The sequence below is a fragment of the Hevea brasiliensis genome, chromosome 18, assembly GCF_030052815.1.
Source record: "Hevea brasiliensis isolate MT/VB/25A 57/8 chromosome 18, ASM3005281v1, whole genome shotgun sequence".
Lineage (NCBI taxonomy): Eukaryota > Viridiplantae > Streptophyta > Magnoliopsida > Malpighiales > Euphorbiaceae > Hevea > Hevea brasiliensis.
In genome coordinates, this window is record NC_079510.1 from 10,382,381 (window position 1) to 10,402,527 (window position 20,147).

General features: G+C 33.3%; 1 protein-coding gene across 1 annotated transcript; it reads right to left on the reverse strand.

Annotated features, from left to right (window-relative positions):
• Positions 1-2,254: 2,254 nt before the first annotated feature.
• LOC110646068 (uncharacterized) lies at positions 2,255-18,560 on the reverse strand. Its single transcript, XM_021799384.2, has 2 exons — positions 18,059-18,560; positions 2,255-2,785 (listed from the first exon to the last, which is right to left on the reverse strand). The coding sequence occupies exons 1-2, from the start codon at positions 18,311-18,313 to the stop codon at positions 2,549-2,551; spliced, it is 492 nt and encodes a 163-aa protein (XP_021655076.2). The 5' UTR covers positions 18,314-18,560; the 3' UTR covers positions 2,255-2,548.
• Between the last annotated feature and the right edge of the window lie 1,587 nt (positions 18,561-20,147).

A 20,147-nucleotide genomic window follows, 5' to 3' on the forward strand; every position in this document is an offset into this window, starting at 1 on the left:
TCTTTTACATTATAATTAAAAAAATAATTAAATCACTTAAATTATAATAAAATTTTTCATAATTTAATTTAATTTAATTACTTTTTATTTCACTTAATTAAGAGATAGAAGTGATAAAATGAGTCATAAAAAATTATAAAAATAATTATTGTGTTTAATAGAAATAAGAGTAAAATTAAAAAAAAAATACATTTTAAATTTTTTTTAAGTGATAAATAATTTTATTCAAAATATTTTTTAAAAATTACAGATAAAATTAGATTGAGGTAGTCAAAAATTATAAAATTATAGTATTATTTAAAATTAACACTTACTTAAATAGAGTTTAATAGAACTTAAATTGAAAGTTTTTTTAGGAAACATTAATTTAAACACTTTATCTTTGAACCATAAATGTAGTTTTTTAAAATCTATTTTAAAATCATTTTACATATATTAGTAAATTTATTTTTTTTTAAAAAAATAAATAAATACAGTATTTGAAACTAAAAGCAAATTACAAACTAATTTTTTTTTTCTTGATTGGAAAAGGGAAGAGCAAAAACTCAACATTAGTATGGAGTATGCAACTTAGGGAACTTGGTGAAGTATCTAAACAATGAACTTCAATAGGGAGAGTTGAAGCAAAGTCAACAAGTCTATCAACGTTGTTGTTGCCTACATGACAAACATGCTCAATCCTAACATCCTGAATTTTGATTTGATTTCGTCAAATAATTATTCTACCTATAATACACTATTAGATTCCGATTATTTTGTGGAAAATATTTTGAAAAATATTTTTTTATATTTTCTAACATCCAGATATTCAGAAAATTAATTAATAAGAAATATTTTCGAAAATTAAGTAATTTTTTAATAAAAGAAAACGATTTTCTATTTTGAAAAAAAAAATCATTTTTCAAATTTTGACTTTAATAATCTTATTAAAATGTAAAAACATTTATACATGCATAACTTAAATACATGCTATTAATTTAATATTGCAACTAAATAATAAAAAATAATTTTATAAAAAATATTTTACATAAAAAATATTTTTCATATATAAGTTATTTTACCCAAAATAAATGAAGCCTAAATTTACCAATAATTCTCTTGTTCTCTTTTTTGTTTGAAACCATCACACCCTTCAAGTTTTATTTTGCTAAAAATATGGTTTCTATCTAAATTGTATAATTAAATAATTATTTATTTTGTATTTAAATAATTATACATTTTTAATTATTATAATCCATTATAATTTATTATTATCTAAATATAAAATAATATTTAAATATTTAATTAATTCTTTTTAATATATGTAATCATCTAAATATAAAATGTAAAAATCTAAATAATATTAATAAATATAAAATGATGAATTTAATTATAATTTATAAATAAAGTTAATTACTTAAAAAATTAAAATCTATGATATAAAAATTAAAAAAAAATTAGTAGATGAAAATACCATTCTGTTAACAAAATAAAACTTAAACTAAAAAGAGATTAAAAGAATTAATGGTAAATTTAGATACAGAGTTTATTTTATTGGCAGAATGAAATATTAGAGATTAAATTATTTTTTATAAAAAAAAAATAAAATGACCTGTAATTTTTTACACATCTGAAGAGCTGCTTCACACTTCACTGACCAATCCGTGAAGCGAAGAATCTGAAATCCTTGTCAAGGGGAACCCAAAAGCTCACCTCTCTATGTACTACTGTTTATAGTTTTATTCGAAAATTTCTTTTATTCACTTGAAAAATTTTCAGTTCTCAAAAACACTCAAATATCAAACCCTAATGCCATTTTCAGTTTTCATTTCCTTGAGAAATTGAACAAACTCACTTGATGCTTATAATCATTTCAATACACTATACAAATAAACAATATAGCAAAGCAAGAAATGGAGGATGACAACGAGGTGGGTCAGAAAGCAGGACGAAGTGAGTTTTTTAGTTAGAATTTTCATTTTTTTTTTAATTTATTATTATATAATATAAATTTATTGCTTAAAAAATAAATTAAAAGGCAGTAAACATAATTTTAGTAATATGCATATATTTCTTATTAAAATTATTGTATTCAAGTATTTAAATACATAAAAATAATTTATTTTTTAATAAAAATAATTTATTTTTTAATAAAAATAAAAATATATTATTATCGCACAAGTTCTGAAAATTCAAGGCGATAAGACTCTCTCCATCCTCGCCTTGCACAATATCAAAGTTGGAGAAGATTAGAGAAAATTGATTAAATGCAGAGTGAATCAAATCAGGTTTTGAAAACAATTTCCATCCCTCCAATTGTATCTGATAATCAGAACAAGCAGTCTTAAATCAAAATCTTCTAGTAAAACCAATAGCGTAAAAAGCCTATGCAATGCAGATACTAATACAATTTGGGTGCATTGTTACAACAGTTCATTTCATGCCACATTGGAAAACCACAAATCTGATCTAAAAGAATTAGCTTGCACGAGCCAACAATATAATACTTGTGCTATAGACTTAAGAGTGAAACCCAACCCACAAACCTCAACTTTGATGTCAAAATACATCACACCCATTGTAATCTACCTTGATATTCTACACACACTTGGAATTTTCCATCATGGGAAATCACCTGGTTCTTGATTTTTGCAGGTTGGGCACTATACTTCACTTCAAACCTCGGCAATGGTTTATGGTGGTCATCAACACAGGATGATGTCTCTGGTAAAACCTCTTCAAGGAATTCATCTGCCACGTCACCATCTTCATCTATCTTGAGGCGCTTTGCATGCCATCTCAGACCCTAAAACAAAGATCATACAAAATATTAATATTCTTGAAGAAGAGATTCAATAGTAGATGGCAAATATGACATGATCAATATGGTTGCATACATAATATGCGGGAATCGGAAACAAACGCCCAATACTGTCAAGTGTAAGATATAGTAAAGCAGGGCAAATCGAGTGACCAACTTTGCCCAATATGGGCAACCTTGGTTGCTCGCTGCCTTTCAGGAGTAGCAGTAACTCCATCACCAATTAGAATGCAATTGTTCAAATGAAGGCAATATAGTTAAGAAGTGTTTTGCACGCACACAAATATTGCATCCCAAAAGCACATGGATAAAATTGACTTCCTGTTGTCCAAAACTTGTTTATCTGAACAAAATTTTCTACAAATCTAGTGACACAACAATTCTCCAAAAAGCAAGGCATCATGTATGGATATGCTCATGGGGAGAGTAAGTAGCCACAAATGGCAGATAAAAACAAATTAAAGGTCAGAAGCATAATACAGTAAGCAGGGTATTTGCCCAGTGATGCACCAGCATAACTTGATTAATAATAATGCCTAGATTCTACAATGACGAGCCATGCACCATATAATGAAATTTGGATAAAGCAGAAGCATCTTTCATCCCACAAAGGAGGTGGAGAGTAGACACTTTGATTTGCACAGAGCGATGCAACTACGATTTGAATCCACAATATAAATAGACAATAATAGCAAGTCTCTGTGCAAACTGGATATTACAGAAACATGAAAATTTTAGAAGCAAATATAGTTGATCGAGCGAGAGTTGCGTATGGCAGCGCACAACTTGTAGCTGGAGATTTTTTTTGATAAACTAATAACTTTACCAGAGATAAGAAAGAAGATAAGTACACTAGGGGAAAACTTCTAAAGTCCTAATACATGGGATATTTTTTTATTTTACAATCAAATCCTAATACATTTAAAACTACTCACAATTAGTCCTAAAATGGAATCTCACACTTAAATTGTCATTAGTCAATCTTGAATTTCATTAGTCAATGCTAAATATACCTTTTATTTTCTTTTCAGTCCTAATACTTTTTAAAAATAACACTTTTTTCTTTTCATTTGCTCTCTTTTCTTAATCAATTTTCCGGGAAAAGAAACTGCAAGTCTCCTGGAATGAAAACATCTACGACCACCACCTATTCACAATTTAAATATGAAAACATAAGAAATTTCCTGATTCCAAACCAACAATCAACAATCAAAGCTTTCTCGTAAAATTTTGTTTCCTCAAAGAACAAATCAAAATATCTACACAACTCTTTTTCCTCAACTGTCTTTGCACTTACCCTTTTTTACTTTGAATTTTAGGTTAAACAACTCAGATTAGGAAAAGTCATCTTCCTTAATAACGTAAAAGAATATAAAAAGAGAACAATGTATATATATATATAGATCAAACATGAAAATTATACCAAAAGATGAGAGTAAGAACATAAGAGAATGGAGTTCAGCCAAGCAATTTGCAATGCCTAGAGACTAAATATCAAAAATAAATTAGGAAAATGATTTCATGCCATAATAATTACAAAAGCAAGTGATGATCTTCAAGAATGTTAGAACTCCTTTCTATCTACAGACAAACCAAATTAATATTTCACTTTATTTTCTATCCTGAAAAGAGCACATAAAACCTTTCCTTCGCTATTTTTCCACTAACCATTCTTTTCCCTCTCCCTCCTTTCGTTTTTTTTTTTTTTTTTTTTGGTTAATAGACTTCTCTAATTATAGTTGTCAAATTATGACATTTTATATTAATATATTTTGACCTTTTAACTTAACCCACTATCCTTTTTTATTATTTATTTATTTGTTCAAATTTAAATGAGAATTTCAACACATGCATAATGATAATCATTATCTACAATTCAAGAGCTCATAATTTATAACATAAAACCACATAATATAATAAGAATATCTTGTTCAATTATGAAGTAACATTCTCATTAGCTAAATGATAATTCCATATCTATTCAATTATCTCATTGTGATATTATTTTTTAATTATTTTTTATAACATATATCATTTTTAATTAAGAATTTTTATCGAATCTTAACATTCGATTCGATTCGATTCTCAATTCACAAAATTAAGATTTCGATTCTAGATTAGAATCTCAATTTGACAACTATGAACCAAACAAAAATCTTGAGTTTTAAAAAACCTCAAATTTCCAAATGAGAGAGAGAGAGCTACATGCAAAAGATGGTTGAAAAGAATCATTTTATCAAAATTAAATCTAATGTACCCCTTCAATCAAATTTCAAGGAAAAGAAATTACAATATAGTTTTGCAAACATGTTCATATCAAATTACCATGTTAATGGAGTCTTCTAAGCCCAAGCTACAGGCTCTTTGCAATTCTCAAGAAACAATGTTTATTGATACATGTAGACGCGTTAAATTATTTTTTAATTATGATTATTACTATTAATCATAATTATTATCCAATTGCACTTTTAATGAAAAAGGAAAAAAAAAACCATCATGCAGCATAAATAAATTTAATATTATTTACACTTAATTTGTTGTATTTCTAATAACTAGATGTAACATGCAGAAATTACAAGTCTATCATTCAATCATACGTAGGAGCTACCCAACAATATGTCATCTAAAACTAAATGGTTTGGATTAAGAAGCACAAGTATTGAACTTAAAATTAGCAACTGGATTTGGAGAGACATAGGGAGTTTTGGCTTAGTGGGCTAAAATATCTTTCAAAAAGAGAGTACATCTCTCTAACCTTCCTAAATGTGCCTGAATGCCAATTGTGTATTTTCTAGTGCACACCACATTCATTTTTTCTCTAAACCAAAGTCCTTCTTGCTATAAATATAATTAATGCAATTACTTACGAACTTTCAGTTAACCATTTTTACTTTCATTCCATACTGTTTTGATTCTCCTCAATGATGGAGCTACCTGCTGCTTTCTAACTTGCCACTGGACATTGGAGACTGCCCTTTCATTCCATACTATTAGATAAATTAATGTTTCCTCTCATATCTTAACTTATAATAACAAAATACACAGTCACATTCCCTATGAAGTATTGATGCTTCTCAAATAAACTGATAATCATCATACCTATTACCCCTTTGGACAAGGGTCATCATACCCCGAAAAGGTGAAAACTAAACATTATAAGCAATGACTAAGTAGCAACAGTCCAATGCAATTGATAATGGAGTTATTGATGTTTCATTCTCATCTCACACAACATATGAGCTCATAGCAAGAAGTCTTCTCTTCCTCAAATTTTATAAGTGGGAATGGAGCTTTGGACCGCTGTTCATGCAAAAAAGTTTAGTGAATAAGGAAGCCAGCACATCAATGAACAAAATCTTCTCACTGTGTGTGCGTGCATGGCATGCACTTGCAGCATTTTCTCAAAAAGGATGGATCTCATTCAGTAAAGATATTGGCGTCACATTTTAGGTAACTGCTTCAATTTCAAATTTTTTCTATTAATCCACATCCTTTATAAGTCCAACAATTGAATCTCAATATAATTTATTATTTTCTTACATGTTGCTTTTTTCAATATTTAAAACCAATTGATTGGTTGCTCAAAATTCTTTCTTGGAATCGCTAGATCTTATTACTCTTAACATTTAACTGCATGACGCACAAAACTTTCTTCATGTTGCAAGCCTAAAAGTTAATTTTAATGATTTTGTGGTCTTAATAAAAGATATAGCATCAAAACATATAAATCGACTACCTGTTTCTGGTGAAACTATTTGGAAAAGTGCATTTCCATTTTCCTCGGGGATAATTTATAAATAACATCAACAAAAAGTAATCACATAAACACTGTCATTACTAAAAACTAAACTAATTAGATGACCCAAAACTTGTGCATCATCGTATACAAGCAACAACCAGACCAGAAAACAGTAAAATATAAAACAATCCACTACCAAGAAAGACTAATCACTTAAGAACAGTCACCACTACCACAATGAAGTAAAATGCCATTAGGTGTTGTAATCAGATGATTCAAAGTTTATGCTTCATTGTACACAAGCAACAACCAGAGCAAAAACCATTATTATAAAGAGGCCAAATACATCCCCAAACACCTGAACTATTGCATTTTTGCCTAATAGACACCTAAATTTTTTTTTTTTTTTTTTGCTTATCTCACACCTTAACTCAATAAAAATGCAACACTGAAACACAAATTTGCACATGTCTTCGTCGTAAGAGCTGAGCCTGGATTTGGTTTCTATTGCTTTGCTTCTTTCTCCAAAATCCAAATTGTGAAAATATAAAGGTTTTACATTAGCCAACAAGAGAAAACAATAGGGTTTTAGCTTCTCAAGCAATGGAAAACATTTCTGGACTTGTTAAGGAAGATGATCAAATGGATTTGCCCCCTGGATTCCGCTTCCACCCAACTGATGAAGAGCTTATTTCTCACTATCTCTACAAGAAGGTTCTTGAGCTATTGGAAATGTGGATTTGAACAAAGTCTAAACCCTGGGAATTGCCCTGTAATCCACTAGGAAAGATAAAGAGATCCACATCCAAAGAGGAAAATCACTGGTTGGCATGAAAAAGACCCTTGTTTTCTACAAGGGTAGAGCCCCTAAAGGATAGAAGACCAACTGGGACATGCATGAATACAAATTGGAGAGTAAATGTATGGACCAGGAACAAGGGTAGCTCTTGGAAATGGGAGAAGGTAAAAGGACTGAAAAATGTAAGATTTAGCAGAGACGCCATTGATGCAGTAGGGTGGAGAGGGAAGCTATGTATTGTGAATGCAAAAGGGGATGCAGCGAAAGAAGGCTCAGTTCATGACACAGAGAAGGACACTTGGGAGGACATGCCAGAGGGTATGCTTGCTAGGTGGAAAGGTCCTGTGCAGCCATGGATGAGAAGGAGATGTATGTGGTAGATGAAGCCAAGGGTACAATGAAAAAATATGATCCTAAGGGGGATTACAGGGAGGAAATAATGTAGTCGAAGAAGCTTATAAGAACACAAAAGATTGCTGCAGGCAATGCTAGAGTGTTCGTCGTATGCAGCGGAAGCAATAATACAAGTGGGATTGCAGCGCTGGATGTGGTGGTAGTGCCAGTGAGGTTATGGATAGTGGAGACGCCTCCGAGATGTGACGCTATGGCAATCCATATATTGCCAAGGATAAGTCAACCAGACCAACTTGTCTTTAATCGCCTCTCCAGCGTGAGATAACACGCAGCGCTGGTTGTTTAAAAATAGGTTTAAGTGTTAACTTTTTTTCAAGTTTAGGTGTATGATAGGTAAAAAATTTAGTTCAAGTCTCTATTAAGCAATGCAATATTTCAGGTGTGTAACGATGTATTTGGCCATTATAAAACTAGTCCACTGCACTTGGAAAAAAAATACTATAGCCTCAAATGCCAAAGGCCAGTCAAACAGATTGTCACTTACTATAGGTAAAGGAAAAATGTTAAAAAGTAATAGTAGTTTAGTTGTTATTGTTTCGGGTAGTTGAGAAGTTTTAGAGGGAAATTAGTGTAACTGCTTTTCAGAGGGAATTTCTAGAAACAACTCAGATCTGTTGGAGGTGGTTTTAGTTGTCTAAGACTGTTAGGGAGCAATTACTGTTGAGAATATATAATGTGGACTGATAACTGTACAGATTCATTCAAGAATTCAATCAATGATATTCTCTCTTTTCTCTAAATCTCTATTATATTCTCATCTTACTCTTTTCTCCTGTCATCTAGTCTCATTCTTGTTTGTTCTAGCTAATACTTTACAAATTGGTATCAAAGTTGAGTTACGCATGGGAATAGCTTCAATTTTGGATCTGTAGCATTGAAAATGAAGCTTTGGCATTGAAAATGACTAGATCTTGGGTAATTGCTCAAGATTCTAGATTCTCTGAATTGAAAGAAGTAATTAGGGCTGTACAGAATGAGTCGAAGAAAGATAAAGATGAAATGAGAGAGAGATGAAGCAGAATGCTTTACAGCAAGCAATTGAGACTCACAATATGATCAGGGAGGAATTGCTATCCATTTTTGGTTATTCCACGCCTAAGGTTGGTCCAGGAGGGAATGATGAGGTTAAAACTTCTGCAGCAACTCTTGGGGGCAAAGGAATTCTTCCTAATCCGGGGGAAAGAGTCAATCAACAGCAAGGAGGAGGTAGCAACAGCAATGAATATGCAATTAATGCTCAAGGTATGTCCCAAATATTGCCAAAAATTGAATTGACTACTTTTGAAGGGAAAGAACGTAGGGCTTGGTTAAGGAAATGTGTTAAATAATTTGAGGTGTATGGGGTTCCCAAAGAGCAAAGGGTTAGCATTGCTAGTTTGTTTTTAATGGATAGGGCTGATGCTTGGTATCACAATTGGATATTGGGGGAAGGTTCTCACACTTGGGACGATTTTGAAAAAGATCTTTGTAGGAGGTTTGGAGAGGAAAGGTTAGAAGATGTAGTAGAAGAAATCATGAAGATTAGGCAAGAAGGAACTTTGGAAGAATATCAAGATAAATTTAAGGATCTAAGAATTAGGTTAGAAAGGGTAATGCCTAATTTCGGGGAAGCTTATTTACTGTCAGCCTTTGTTGGTGGATTAAGAGATGATATAAGGGTCAGGATGATGAAACCACTACTCTTTTCCCTGCTTTTGAAATTGCAAAATACCAAGAACAACTCTTGAATTGCAGCAAGAAAGTTAATTCTGTTACCAAACCTCACCAGAATAATTTCAGATCTTCTTATGCTTCTACTTTTGTCCCTAAAAACACTCCTTCCCAATCACCTTATTTCCTAACACCCAAAACCTCAAACTGGGAGCAATCTTCCATTGCCAAACCAATTAATTTTGTTCAAAAACCTTCTATTTCTGTGGGTCAGTCTTCTACCAATTATCCTGCTAATAAAGCCTCTTCCAATATGCCTGTTACCTACAATACTATTAGACCACCCAGACCCTGTTTCAAATGTGGAGAGAAATTCTTCCCTAGCCATCAATGTAAGCAGAAAACTCTTCTGGCCTTGCAATTACAAGAGAATGATGCCTCAGTATTTCAAATACAGAATCAGGAAATTGATGAGGGAGAGGAAGTTTGGCATAATGTTGCAGAAGGAGAAGTACCTGTTGTTTCTAAAGAAGTTACTTTATCAGTGCATGCTATAAAGGGCAGCAGTGAGATTGACACTATAAGAGTAACTGGGAAACACAAAAATAGGGAATTGTTGATATTAGTGGACAGTGGTAGTACTCATAGTTTCTTGGATGCAAAAGTGGGAAGGGAACTGAAGTTGCCTAGAGTGGAGGGACCTGCAATTGCAGTAACTATAACGATCGGGCTCCAACCACTAGAGGAATTGTCCGCTTTGGCCATAAGCCTCACGGTTTTGTCCCATAGGTGGAATGAAGAACTTCCCAGGAGGTCACCCATCCTAGGATTTCTCTCAAGCGAACACGCTTAACCCTGGAGTTTTTATATATCATTACTTTTTACTTTTTGAACCCAAGACTATCTCCGTGCTTTGCCGATGTGGGATTTGCCTAAGGGACCTTTCTCCTCACCTTTCGGGACTCAGCGTCCTCGCTGAGGTTTGCCCCACCATCGCCTAAGAGCACACGCGAGCGGCTCTGATACCAATTGTAACGATCGGGCTCCAACCACTAGAGTAATTGTCCGCTTTGGCCATAAGCCTCACGATTTTGTCCCATAGGTGGAATGGAGAACTTCCCAGGAGGTCACCCATCCTAGGATTTCTCTCAAGCGAGCACGCTTAACCCTGGAGTTCTTCCAACTCTCCAGGCCATTCCACCAAAAGGCGCCTCTAGTGATTAATTCCCCCATTTTATATATCATTACTTTTTGAACCCAAGACCATCTCCGTGCTTTGCCGATGTGGGATTTGCCTAAGGGACCTTTGTACAATTTAAAAGTGTAACATGCCCTAGTACACCTAGCAAGATTGTTTTGGATAGGTTGGCATACCAATAGGGTTCAGTTAGCAGTACTGCATATGACATTATGCCATTCTGTGATTTCATGGCTTTTAGCCATTCTGACATTATGTTGATACTTGGCCTTGTGCCTAATGTTATTACAGCTTATTAACTGTTCTGTTACACACCAGGAGATACATATGTGACCGATGGTGTGACGGCCCGAGATACTTGATACCCAGTGCCAGTTTACCCGTTTATCCAGTCCAGTCGTCCAGTATAGGTTACTTGGGCAACTAAAAATGAAAGTGGATAAATTTAATGAAATTATGAATATAACAAGTACATAATAAATAAGATTACCAATAATGATCGAAAAATGGTCCGCATAAAACATCAGAACATGCACTGCATAGTTATTTTCTGTTATTTCTTTTTATTTTATTATTGGCACCACTAAGCATTATTGCTTAGCGCATTGCTTTTTGCCACGCGTAGGTTCTGGAGAGACCGATCGAGAGCCCAGTAGACCACAGACTGGGTGAGATCTTCTGCAGCTCTACATAGTGTCCGTGTCACCTCACCGTCATCAGTGCATCGATAGGACACTAGGTTTTATTTTGATATTTTGTAATTAACTTTTATTTTCTCATGTGTAATTAAGACTTATGTAATGTATTTTAGTATTGATTGAAAATTATGAAAATTGTATTTATGAATGAACAAGTGAATATTTATTTATGACTTTTATATGAATTTCATATGCAATGAATGAATGAGAATGGGAGTATATATGAGAAATATTGAGATTTTTATTGATGAAATGGAGTTTGGGATTGATAGAAACTTTTGAAAGTGTTTTTCACAGGTTCCAAAGAACTGTTTTATCCATTTTTAGCAAGCATTCTGCCGGATTTTTTATAAAATTTGCGGAACCTCAAATAAATTATAATTTCAATAAATGACTTAAATGAATTATATTTTACAAATTGTACTTCATAACTATGATAAAAATAAATTAAGGAAGAATAAAATGATTGAGATAAAATAGGATGTTCTGGTACACTGTGTGACAAATCTTACTCGGCTATACTGTAGACGGGTAAGGGGTGTCACAGTAACAGTAGCTGATGGAAGGAAAGTGTTTAGTACTAATGTTTGTTCAGCTTTAGCTAGAAAATTCAGCAATATTGCTTCAATTTTGACTTTAGGTTATTGGAATTGGATACTTTTGATATTATGTTAGGAGAGGATTGGTTAAAGACTTTCAATCCCATTCTTTTAGATTTTCAGCATTCTACAATCAATTTCTAATAGGGGGGAAATCCTATTTCATTGAAGGGTATTGGGGATGTGGACATCAAGTCTAAGGTGTTGCACTGTCTTAGCTATAACCAGTTAATGCACAAGAGTGGAGAGGATTTTCAAACTCCACTATTTTGCATTCAACTGGAGCACAAAACAAGCATTAAAGGGCATTCTTTTCTGTCTTCAACAGCCGCTTCTCCAGATTTGCAGTTGTTATCATAGAAGTATAAAGGGGTACTTGAAGATCCCAAGTCTTTACCTCCTTTCAGGTCACATAATCATGCAATTCCATTGATCCCTGCTGCTGAACCTGTCAATATCATGCCTTATATATATCCTTATTTTCAGAAGGCTGAAATTGAGAAGTTGGTGACTGAAATGTTGGAGAATAAAGTAATTCAGCCTAGTAAAAGTCCATATGCTTCTCCAGTGTTACTTGTTAAGAAAAAAGATGGCTCTTGGAGGTTTTGCATAGACTATAGGAGGCTCAATGACTTGACTGTGAAAGATAAATTTCCCATTCCCATTATTGATGATCTTTGGGATGAATTACATGGTGCAACTATCTTTTCTAAGATAGATTTAAAAGCAAGGTAGATTTGAAAGCAAGGTATCATCAAATAAGGATGAACCCCAAGGATGTACATAAGACTGCATTCAGAACTCATCAAGAGCATTATGAATTCACTGTGATGCTTTTTGGCTTAACAAATGCCCCAGCCACATTTCAGGCTCTTATGAATCATATATTACAGCAATACTTGAGGAAGTTTGTACTGGCTTTTTTTGATGATATACTAATGTATAGTTCATCACAAAAGGAGCACTTGCAGCATTTAGAGCAAGCTTTTCAAGTATTGCAACAGCAGCAGCTTTATGCCAAGTTGAGTAAATACTCTTTTGGGAAATTTGAGATTGATTATTTGGGCCATATCATATCTGCCAAAGGGGTTTCTACTGATCCCAGTAAGATACAAGCTATGATTGATTGGCATGTTCCCAAATCAGTTAAAGAGTAGAGAAGCTTCTTGCGATTGACTGGGTATTATAAAAAATTTGTTAAAAATTATGGTGTGATTATTAAACCACTCACTGAGTTACTGAAGAAGGATGGATTTCAGTGGAATAATGCAACTCAACAAGCTTTTACACAGCTTAGGATATCTATGTCTCAAGCACTAGTGTTAGCATTACCAAACTTCAGTAAGCCTTTTGTGATGGAGACAGATGCCAGCAATACAGGAATGGGGGCAATCTTGCAACAAGGTGGTCATCCTATAGCCTACATTTCAAAGGTTTTTGATCCTAGAATCAGAACTCTCTCAGTTTATGAAAGGGAGCTTTTAGCAATTACTTTTGCAATTTCCAAGTGGAGACATTACTTGGAACAAGGATCCTTCTTTATCAAGACAGATCATGAAAGTATCAAATTTCTGTTGGAGCAGAAACTTCATACTAATTTGCAAGTCAGAGGAGTCTCTAAATTGTTGGGGTTGCAATATACTATACCGTATAGAAGGGGTGTGGAAAACAAGGCAGCAGATGCCTTGTCTAGACAATCTTTTTGTGAGAAAAGGCAGCTTTGAACACTCCAAACTTCTTTACAACCTACTTGGGTAAGTAGCAAGTAGTTATGAAGAGATGCTTAAGTTACTAATATTCTTGCCCATGTGTCTGTTGATGAGACAGCTCACCCGGGGCATTCATATAAAGATGGTTTGCTATTTTACAAAGGCAAATTGTATATTGGCAAAGGCACCCTCAAGAATCATTTGTTAACCTTGTATCATAATTCCTATTTAGGAGAGCACTGAGGAATTAATGGGTCCTATGTCAGGCTACATAGGCACTTTCATTGGCCTGGAATGATGAAGAGTGTGATGGATTGGGTTAGAGGCTGTGATGTGTGTGCAAGGTGTAAAGTAGAGCATTGTGCTTCTCCAGGATTGTTACAACCATTCCCTGTGCCATCACAAGCATGGCAGCATATTACCATGGATTTTGTGGAGCAGCTTCCCAAGTCAAAAGGCAAGGATACGATTTTGGTAGTAATCTATAGATTCACCAAGTATACTCATTTTTTGGCATTGCAGCAACCGTTTTCTGCAATAACTGTTGCTCATTTTTTCTTGGATACCATCTTCAAGCAGCATGGCCTTCCTTCTACAATTATATCTGATAGGGACAAGATTTTTACAAGCACTTTTTGGAAGGAGCTGTTCAAAGTGCTGGGGTGTACTCTCTCTTATTCTACTGCTTACCACCCTCAAACAGATGGTCAAAGTAAGAGGTTAAATCAAAGTTTGGAGAGGTATCTAAGGTGTTTGTGTTTTCAGAAACCATCTTCTTGGTGCAAGTAGCTTTCTTTAGCTGAGTGTTGATATAATACTAGCCACCTTAGTGGGTTGAAAATGTCCCCTTTCCAAGCTCTATATGGCTACCAGCCTGCTTCTTTAGCCATGTTTCCAACAAATGAAGTGTCAGTGGGTTTTGTTGCAGAGTTTTTGCAAGAAAAGTAGTAGTTGTATCAGCTCATTAGAGAGAATTTAGTGCTGGCCCAAAACAAAATGAAACAATATGCTGATAAGAGGAGATTTGAGAGCGAATTTGAAGTTGGGGATTGGGTGTGTCTCAAGTTGCAGCCTTTCAAGCAAACTTCCTTGGCTATAAAGGAAGAATTTTAAGCTGTCAGCAAGATTTTTTGGGCCATATCAGGTTGTGGCAAAGATTGGAGCAGTAGCTTACAAGCTGAAACTACCTGACAGTGCCTCCATCCATCCTGTTGTTCATGTTTCCTTACTAAAAAGGAAAGTGGGCAATGATAAAGTAGTAGTGCAGGACCTGCCAATTTTTCAGGATGATACAATACTCATAGCCCCTGAGAAAGTGTTGAGGACTAGAGTGGTGACCAGTGACAATCAAAAGATTCTCTAAGGCCTTATTAAGTGGCTTCATCTTCCAGCTGAAGAAGCAACTTGGGAAGATCAATCTTTTCTTTTGGCTCATTTTCTAGAATTTTCATCTTCTTGGGGACGAAGATTCTCTTGGGGAGGGTATTGTCACATACTATAGGAAAAGAAGGAAGAATGTTAAGAAGAAATAAAAGTTGAGTTGTTATTGTTTCGGGTAGTTGAGAAGTTTTGGAGGGAAATTAGTGTAACTACTTTTTGGAGGGAATTTCTAGAAGCAGCTCAGATCTGTTATAGGTGGTTTTCACTGTCTAAGACTGTTAGGGAGCACTTACTGTTAAGAATATATAATGTGGACTGATACCTGTACAGATTCATTTAAGAATTCAATCAATAATATTCTCTCTTTTCTGTAAATCTCTATTCTCTTCTCACCTTACTCTCTCTTCTCATCCAGTCTCATTCTTGTTTGTTCTAGCTGATACTTTACACAAATCCAAGCCCATATGGACAGTCATACTCATAGTGAACTAGTATGGCATACGAACACAACAGCACATAACAAAACAAACTGTTAATCTGGGGAATAACGTATGACCTGCTTTGAAGCTAATGGGTAATATGGTCATAGTTATTAAAGGTGCAAGGTGCAATTTGACACCAATGGTCCTAATGCCTAGGCACAAGGCACACACCTGAGTAAGGCGAGGAACAAAAGTAATTTAAAAAATCCAATAAATGTGAATTCTTGCATATATTTCAAATTACAGAAGCTATTATGTGAAAATTTATGGGTACATTTCTAATTAGTTCTTGCATATATCTAATGATCTAAAAAAATTATTAAATTGGCATGTGAGAAATTTGGAAATTGATTATCCAAATCGGGATTAGCAAAGCAATTCAATCTTGACCAATCAATTCAAGGCTCAAGAGTCAATACCAAGCAATCAATTCAATAATCACAGCCATAAACTTGCCAAAAAAAAAAAAAACAACAGCATCAACAAATTTTCAGAAATACATAGAGTCACGTTATTCCAAAGAATATATATATATATATATATATATATATATATATATATATATATATATATATATATATATATATTACGACAGCTTCATTTCAGTAACAGAGTATGCTACTATGCCATAAATCCAGGAAAAAAAAAGCATGAAGGCATGAATCCAAGTGGGTGGGTGTGGGAGTGGGGAATTAAAAACTCAACTCAACTAAGCCTTTACCCCAAAGATTTAGGGTCGGTCTTCCTCCACTCTAAATGATTTTGCGTTAAATCCTCAGAAATGTGTAATGCTTCTAGGTCATATTGTACTACTCTTCTCCAAGTCAATTTAGGTCTACCTCTTTTTTTTCTTTTTATCCTCTAACCTAATGTGCTCTACTTGTCTAACTGGAGCCTCCGTACGTCTACGCTTCACATGACCAAACCATCTCAATCTCCCTTCTCTCAACTTATCTTCAATTGGCACCACTCCTACCTTTTCTCTAATACTCTCATTACAGACTTTATCTAGTCTAGTATGGCCACTCATCCACCTTAACATTCTCATCTCTGCAACTCTTATCCTAGACGCATGCCAGCAGAGTATGCCACAACCAGAGGAGAAAAAAAAATCCAACATTAAGGATGAGGTGGGAGAGAGGAGCAAGAAGGTTGCTTGCCTCCCTAGGTTTCAGGCGAGCCTCTCCCGCCCAGTGTGCCTCTCACCACGCCTTTGATAACACTAAATATGGTTAGACCCAAATGAAGAAAGGTTTGCACAATGTGTGCCATTAGTCAGAGATGAATGATAAAATTGGGCAGTTAATGAGAAAGCGACACATGGAGGTTGAGAAGTTCAAACCACTCCTTCTAAATAGTCAAAGAAGTCAACAGAACAAAATAGCCATGACTAATATATATATGATGGAAAGAAACCTAAGTCAAATGACTTTCAACCAAGGTGACTAGCCTAGTAGACACCAATTGAGTAGGCCAAGTCGAGTGGAGGATGACAAACTTCACCAAGTTGACCCAACATTGCTCGACCTAGAATATAAGAGAGCCCGTATTTAATGCTTGACAGAGACGTCCACCAACTGACATTCCTTCCTACTCATTCAATAAAAGGGATTCTGCCAGACCACGCCCATCTTGCTAATAGCAGATAACCCTACCATCGCCCACAGGTACTTATCATGAGAATCTATTGACTGTGATGCACTTTGACTCACTATATAAGGAAACATTCCTCAAGAAATGTATCTTCTTTTGCCCTTATACTCCTAAATTCCTTTATTCTTTATTTATCTCATTCCTCCACATTCTTCTATACCTCCATTAAAGCTATAACTAACTTAAGTATCGATGTGTCGCCACCAGGTTCCACCTGAAGCACTCTATCGCTTTCCCCTTTCTCTTATTGCAGGCCCTTTATATTTGAAAGTTCATTATTCATCAGTCAATAATCACCATAAAATATGTAAGATATCTAATTCGCCTAAGGAAGCAAGAGGGAACCATCAAAATAGGAAACTGCTGAAAGCACAAAACTGACTACAAGTTGAAAGTAATCCATCCCATAACAGAAAATTGGGAGGAAGAAAATCACCATCCTTTGCAATCCCTTTTATGTTATGACGCTCCTGGAAGAGCAAGAATATCTCTCCCTATTGGAAACTATTTCTCTCTTTTGCATTTGCTTAAGCACTCTAGTACTATTAATTTTTACTTCTTATTAATGCTATTACCATCATTAGATCATCAACAAGAAATTCTTTCATTTGTTTCCGTTATTAATTTCAAAAGTCTAAACAATTATTCAATAAGGGAAAAAAAGCAACTTGCTGCTGAGTTATTGCCATACTCTTTTTGAATAGAAGCAATAGAGATTCATAAATTGTCCTTAGTAAGGATTCAAACAGAGAACAATAATCAATTAATAAAATTAAGTCTCCCAGTAAACACTACGAATTATATATGCTCTTATTGTCCCTTACACTGCATTGCATAGCCACTCACAACAATTGAAAGGCACCCAAATAATTCACAATAGAACCCCTCAACAAAACAATCTAAAAATGTTCCGAGATAAAGAATGGAAGAGGAAGACCTGAACGCCTCCATCGCCAGAGATAGAAGGGACAAGAACTGGGCCGAGCTGGTGGCGGTCGACGGCGACCTTAACGGGAACGCTGAAGCCTTTACGGGGCCCAGTTTCTTGATAATTGGAAGAAAAACGGGGTTGGTGTTCGTGGTGGTTGTTACGATGATCATCATCTTCTTCTGCTTGTTGGTCTTTCACTTCGTGGGCACCCTCGTCTTTAACAAACCCAAGAAATCCCGCGATCCTCTTCAATAATCGCATCGCATTCCCAAGTAGAAATGCTAAATCTGAGCGGAAAATCAAGAATTGAGAGATGATTGCTCGTGGGTTGTTCGCAGAGAATGGGTTTATAGAATTATAGGAGAGGAAATGAGGAAAGAAAATAGTTCAGAGACGTCGTTCTTTGCTTTACACAAGTGCTATAATCTGTTTGCGTTCTTTCACTGAAAACGAAGGAGAAGGATCTTTCTTTTTTATGACAACTGGGAAGTTTTACTTTTCAAATAAAAAAAAAAAGCATAAGGTGGACATTTATAAAAGAAAAATCAAATTAAAGTAGTATTTTAATCAAAATAACCAATCAGAAATTAAACTAATTATATAATTAAATTGATTTGATTTGGTTTTAGAAACCTTTGCCTTTTTCTTCTTTTCCCTTATCTATAAAATGATATTTGAATTCAGATTATTAAAATAAAATTGAATTAAAGAAAAATTATTATTTAATTTCTATATTTTAATAAAATTAAAAATTTAATTATTGTATTTAAAAAATATATTATTTAATTTTTATATTTTATTTATATAAAATTATTTAGTTCGTCTGTTAAATTTTTTATTTATATAATTTAAATTATTATTTAGTCTCTTTATTTTAAAGAAATTAATTAATTAATTTTTATATTTTAAAAAAATTATTATTTAGTCTTTTTATTTTTATGAAATTAATTAGTTGATTCATATCTTTTGAAACATATAATATGTCTAAAAATATTTTTAAATAAAAATAAAAATTTTACTATATAGGTACTAAATTTAAATTTACATTGTTTTTTAATTTCTAATTTTTTGAACATTATATTTATATTTTCTCTACTCAAAAATAATTTACCTTAATTGTAACAACCTAAAAATTTTTTTTATTATTTAAAAAAAATATAACTTTCAATAGTATTCTAACATTATTTTATTAAATACATATATATATAATAGATTTTATTTAAAAGCTTCAATTTTTTTAATTGAATGATTATTTTTAAAGTTTAATATTTTATTTTTATAAAAATATTAATATTATACCTTTAATCATACTTGAAATATTATCAATTTTAAAAGACTAACTACAACCATGGTTTGATTTAATTTAAGTTTTCATTTTGTTATGGGTAATATTATGAAAATATAATAATAATTATAAAATAATAATAATTACAAAAAGTCAAATAAGGTACCTGTACCTGGACATGACCAATGTTCAGGTTGAAAAAAAACAAAAGAATTTGAAAACGTTTTGCACAGACTCAGCATTTTCAGACGTCCAGGTATGAAAATTTATAGAGGTAGTCTCAAACTTAAATTGTATACTTTTTATTTTAATTAAATTAGTTGATAAATTTATAAAATATTTTTAGTTTAGAGAAATTTAGTAAAATGACTTTAATTAATATAAGGATAATGTAAAAGACCTCTAAAAATATTTTTGTAATTTTTAAAGCTCTGAAAATAAATCTTGAGACTGTATAAGAGTTAGAGACTCGAGTTGAAGTTTAAAAGATTGGATCTATATTATGATTCTTGAAGGCCTCAGATGGGCATCATAATTATTGTTATGGACCTGAGGCCATGTTTATTGCTGTTGTTGCATTTTTCTTGTACGGGAGTTAGGTTCAGTTATTGGAAAGACTCAGTCAAAATTTCAGTAAGACCTTAAAAAATTATTCTTGTTTCTTTGATTAAATTAAATAATTTTTTTCTGTCAGTAAATTTAATAAATGTCAATGTGTCTATCTAGGTAATCGGTGCCGGCCAACCTTTCTTCTCCTTCCTGCTAAATCAGCTGCAATCGGTTCGATCAATCTGTAAGTTGAATATTAAT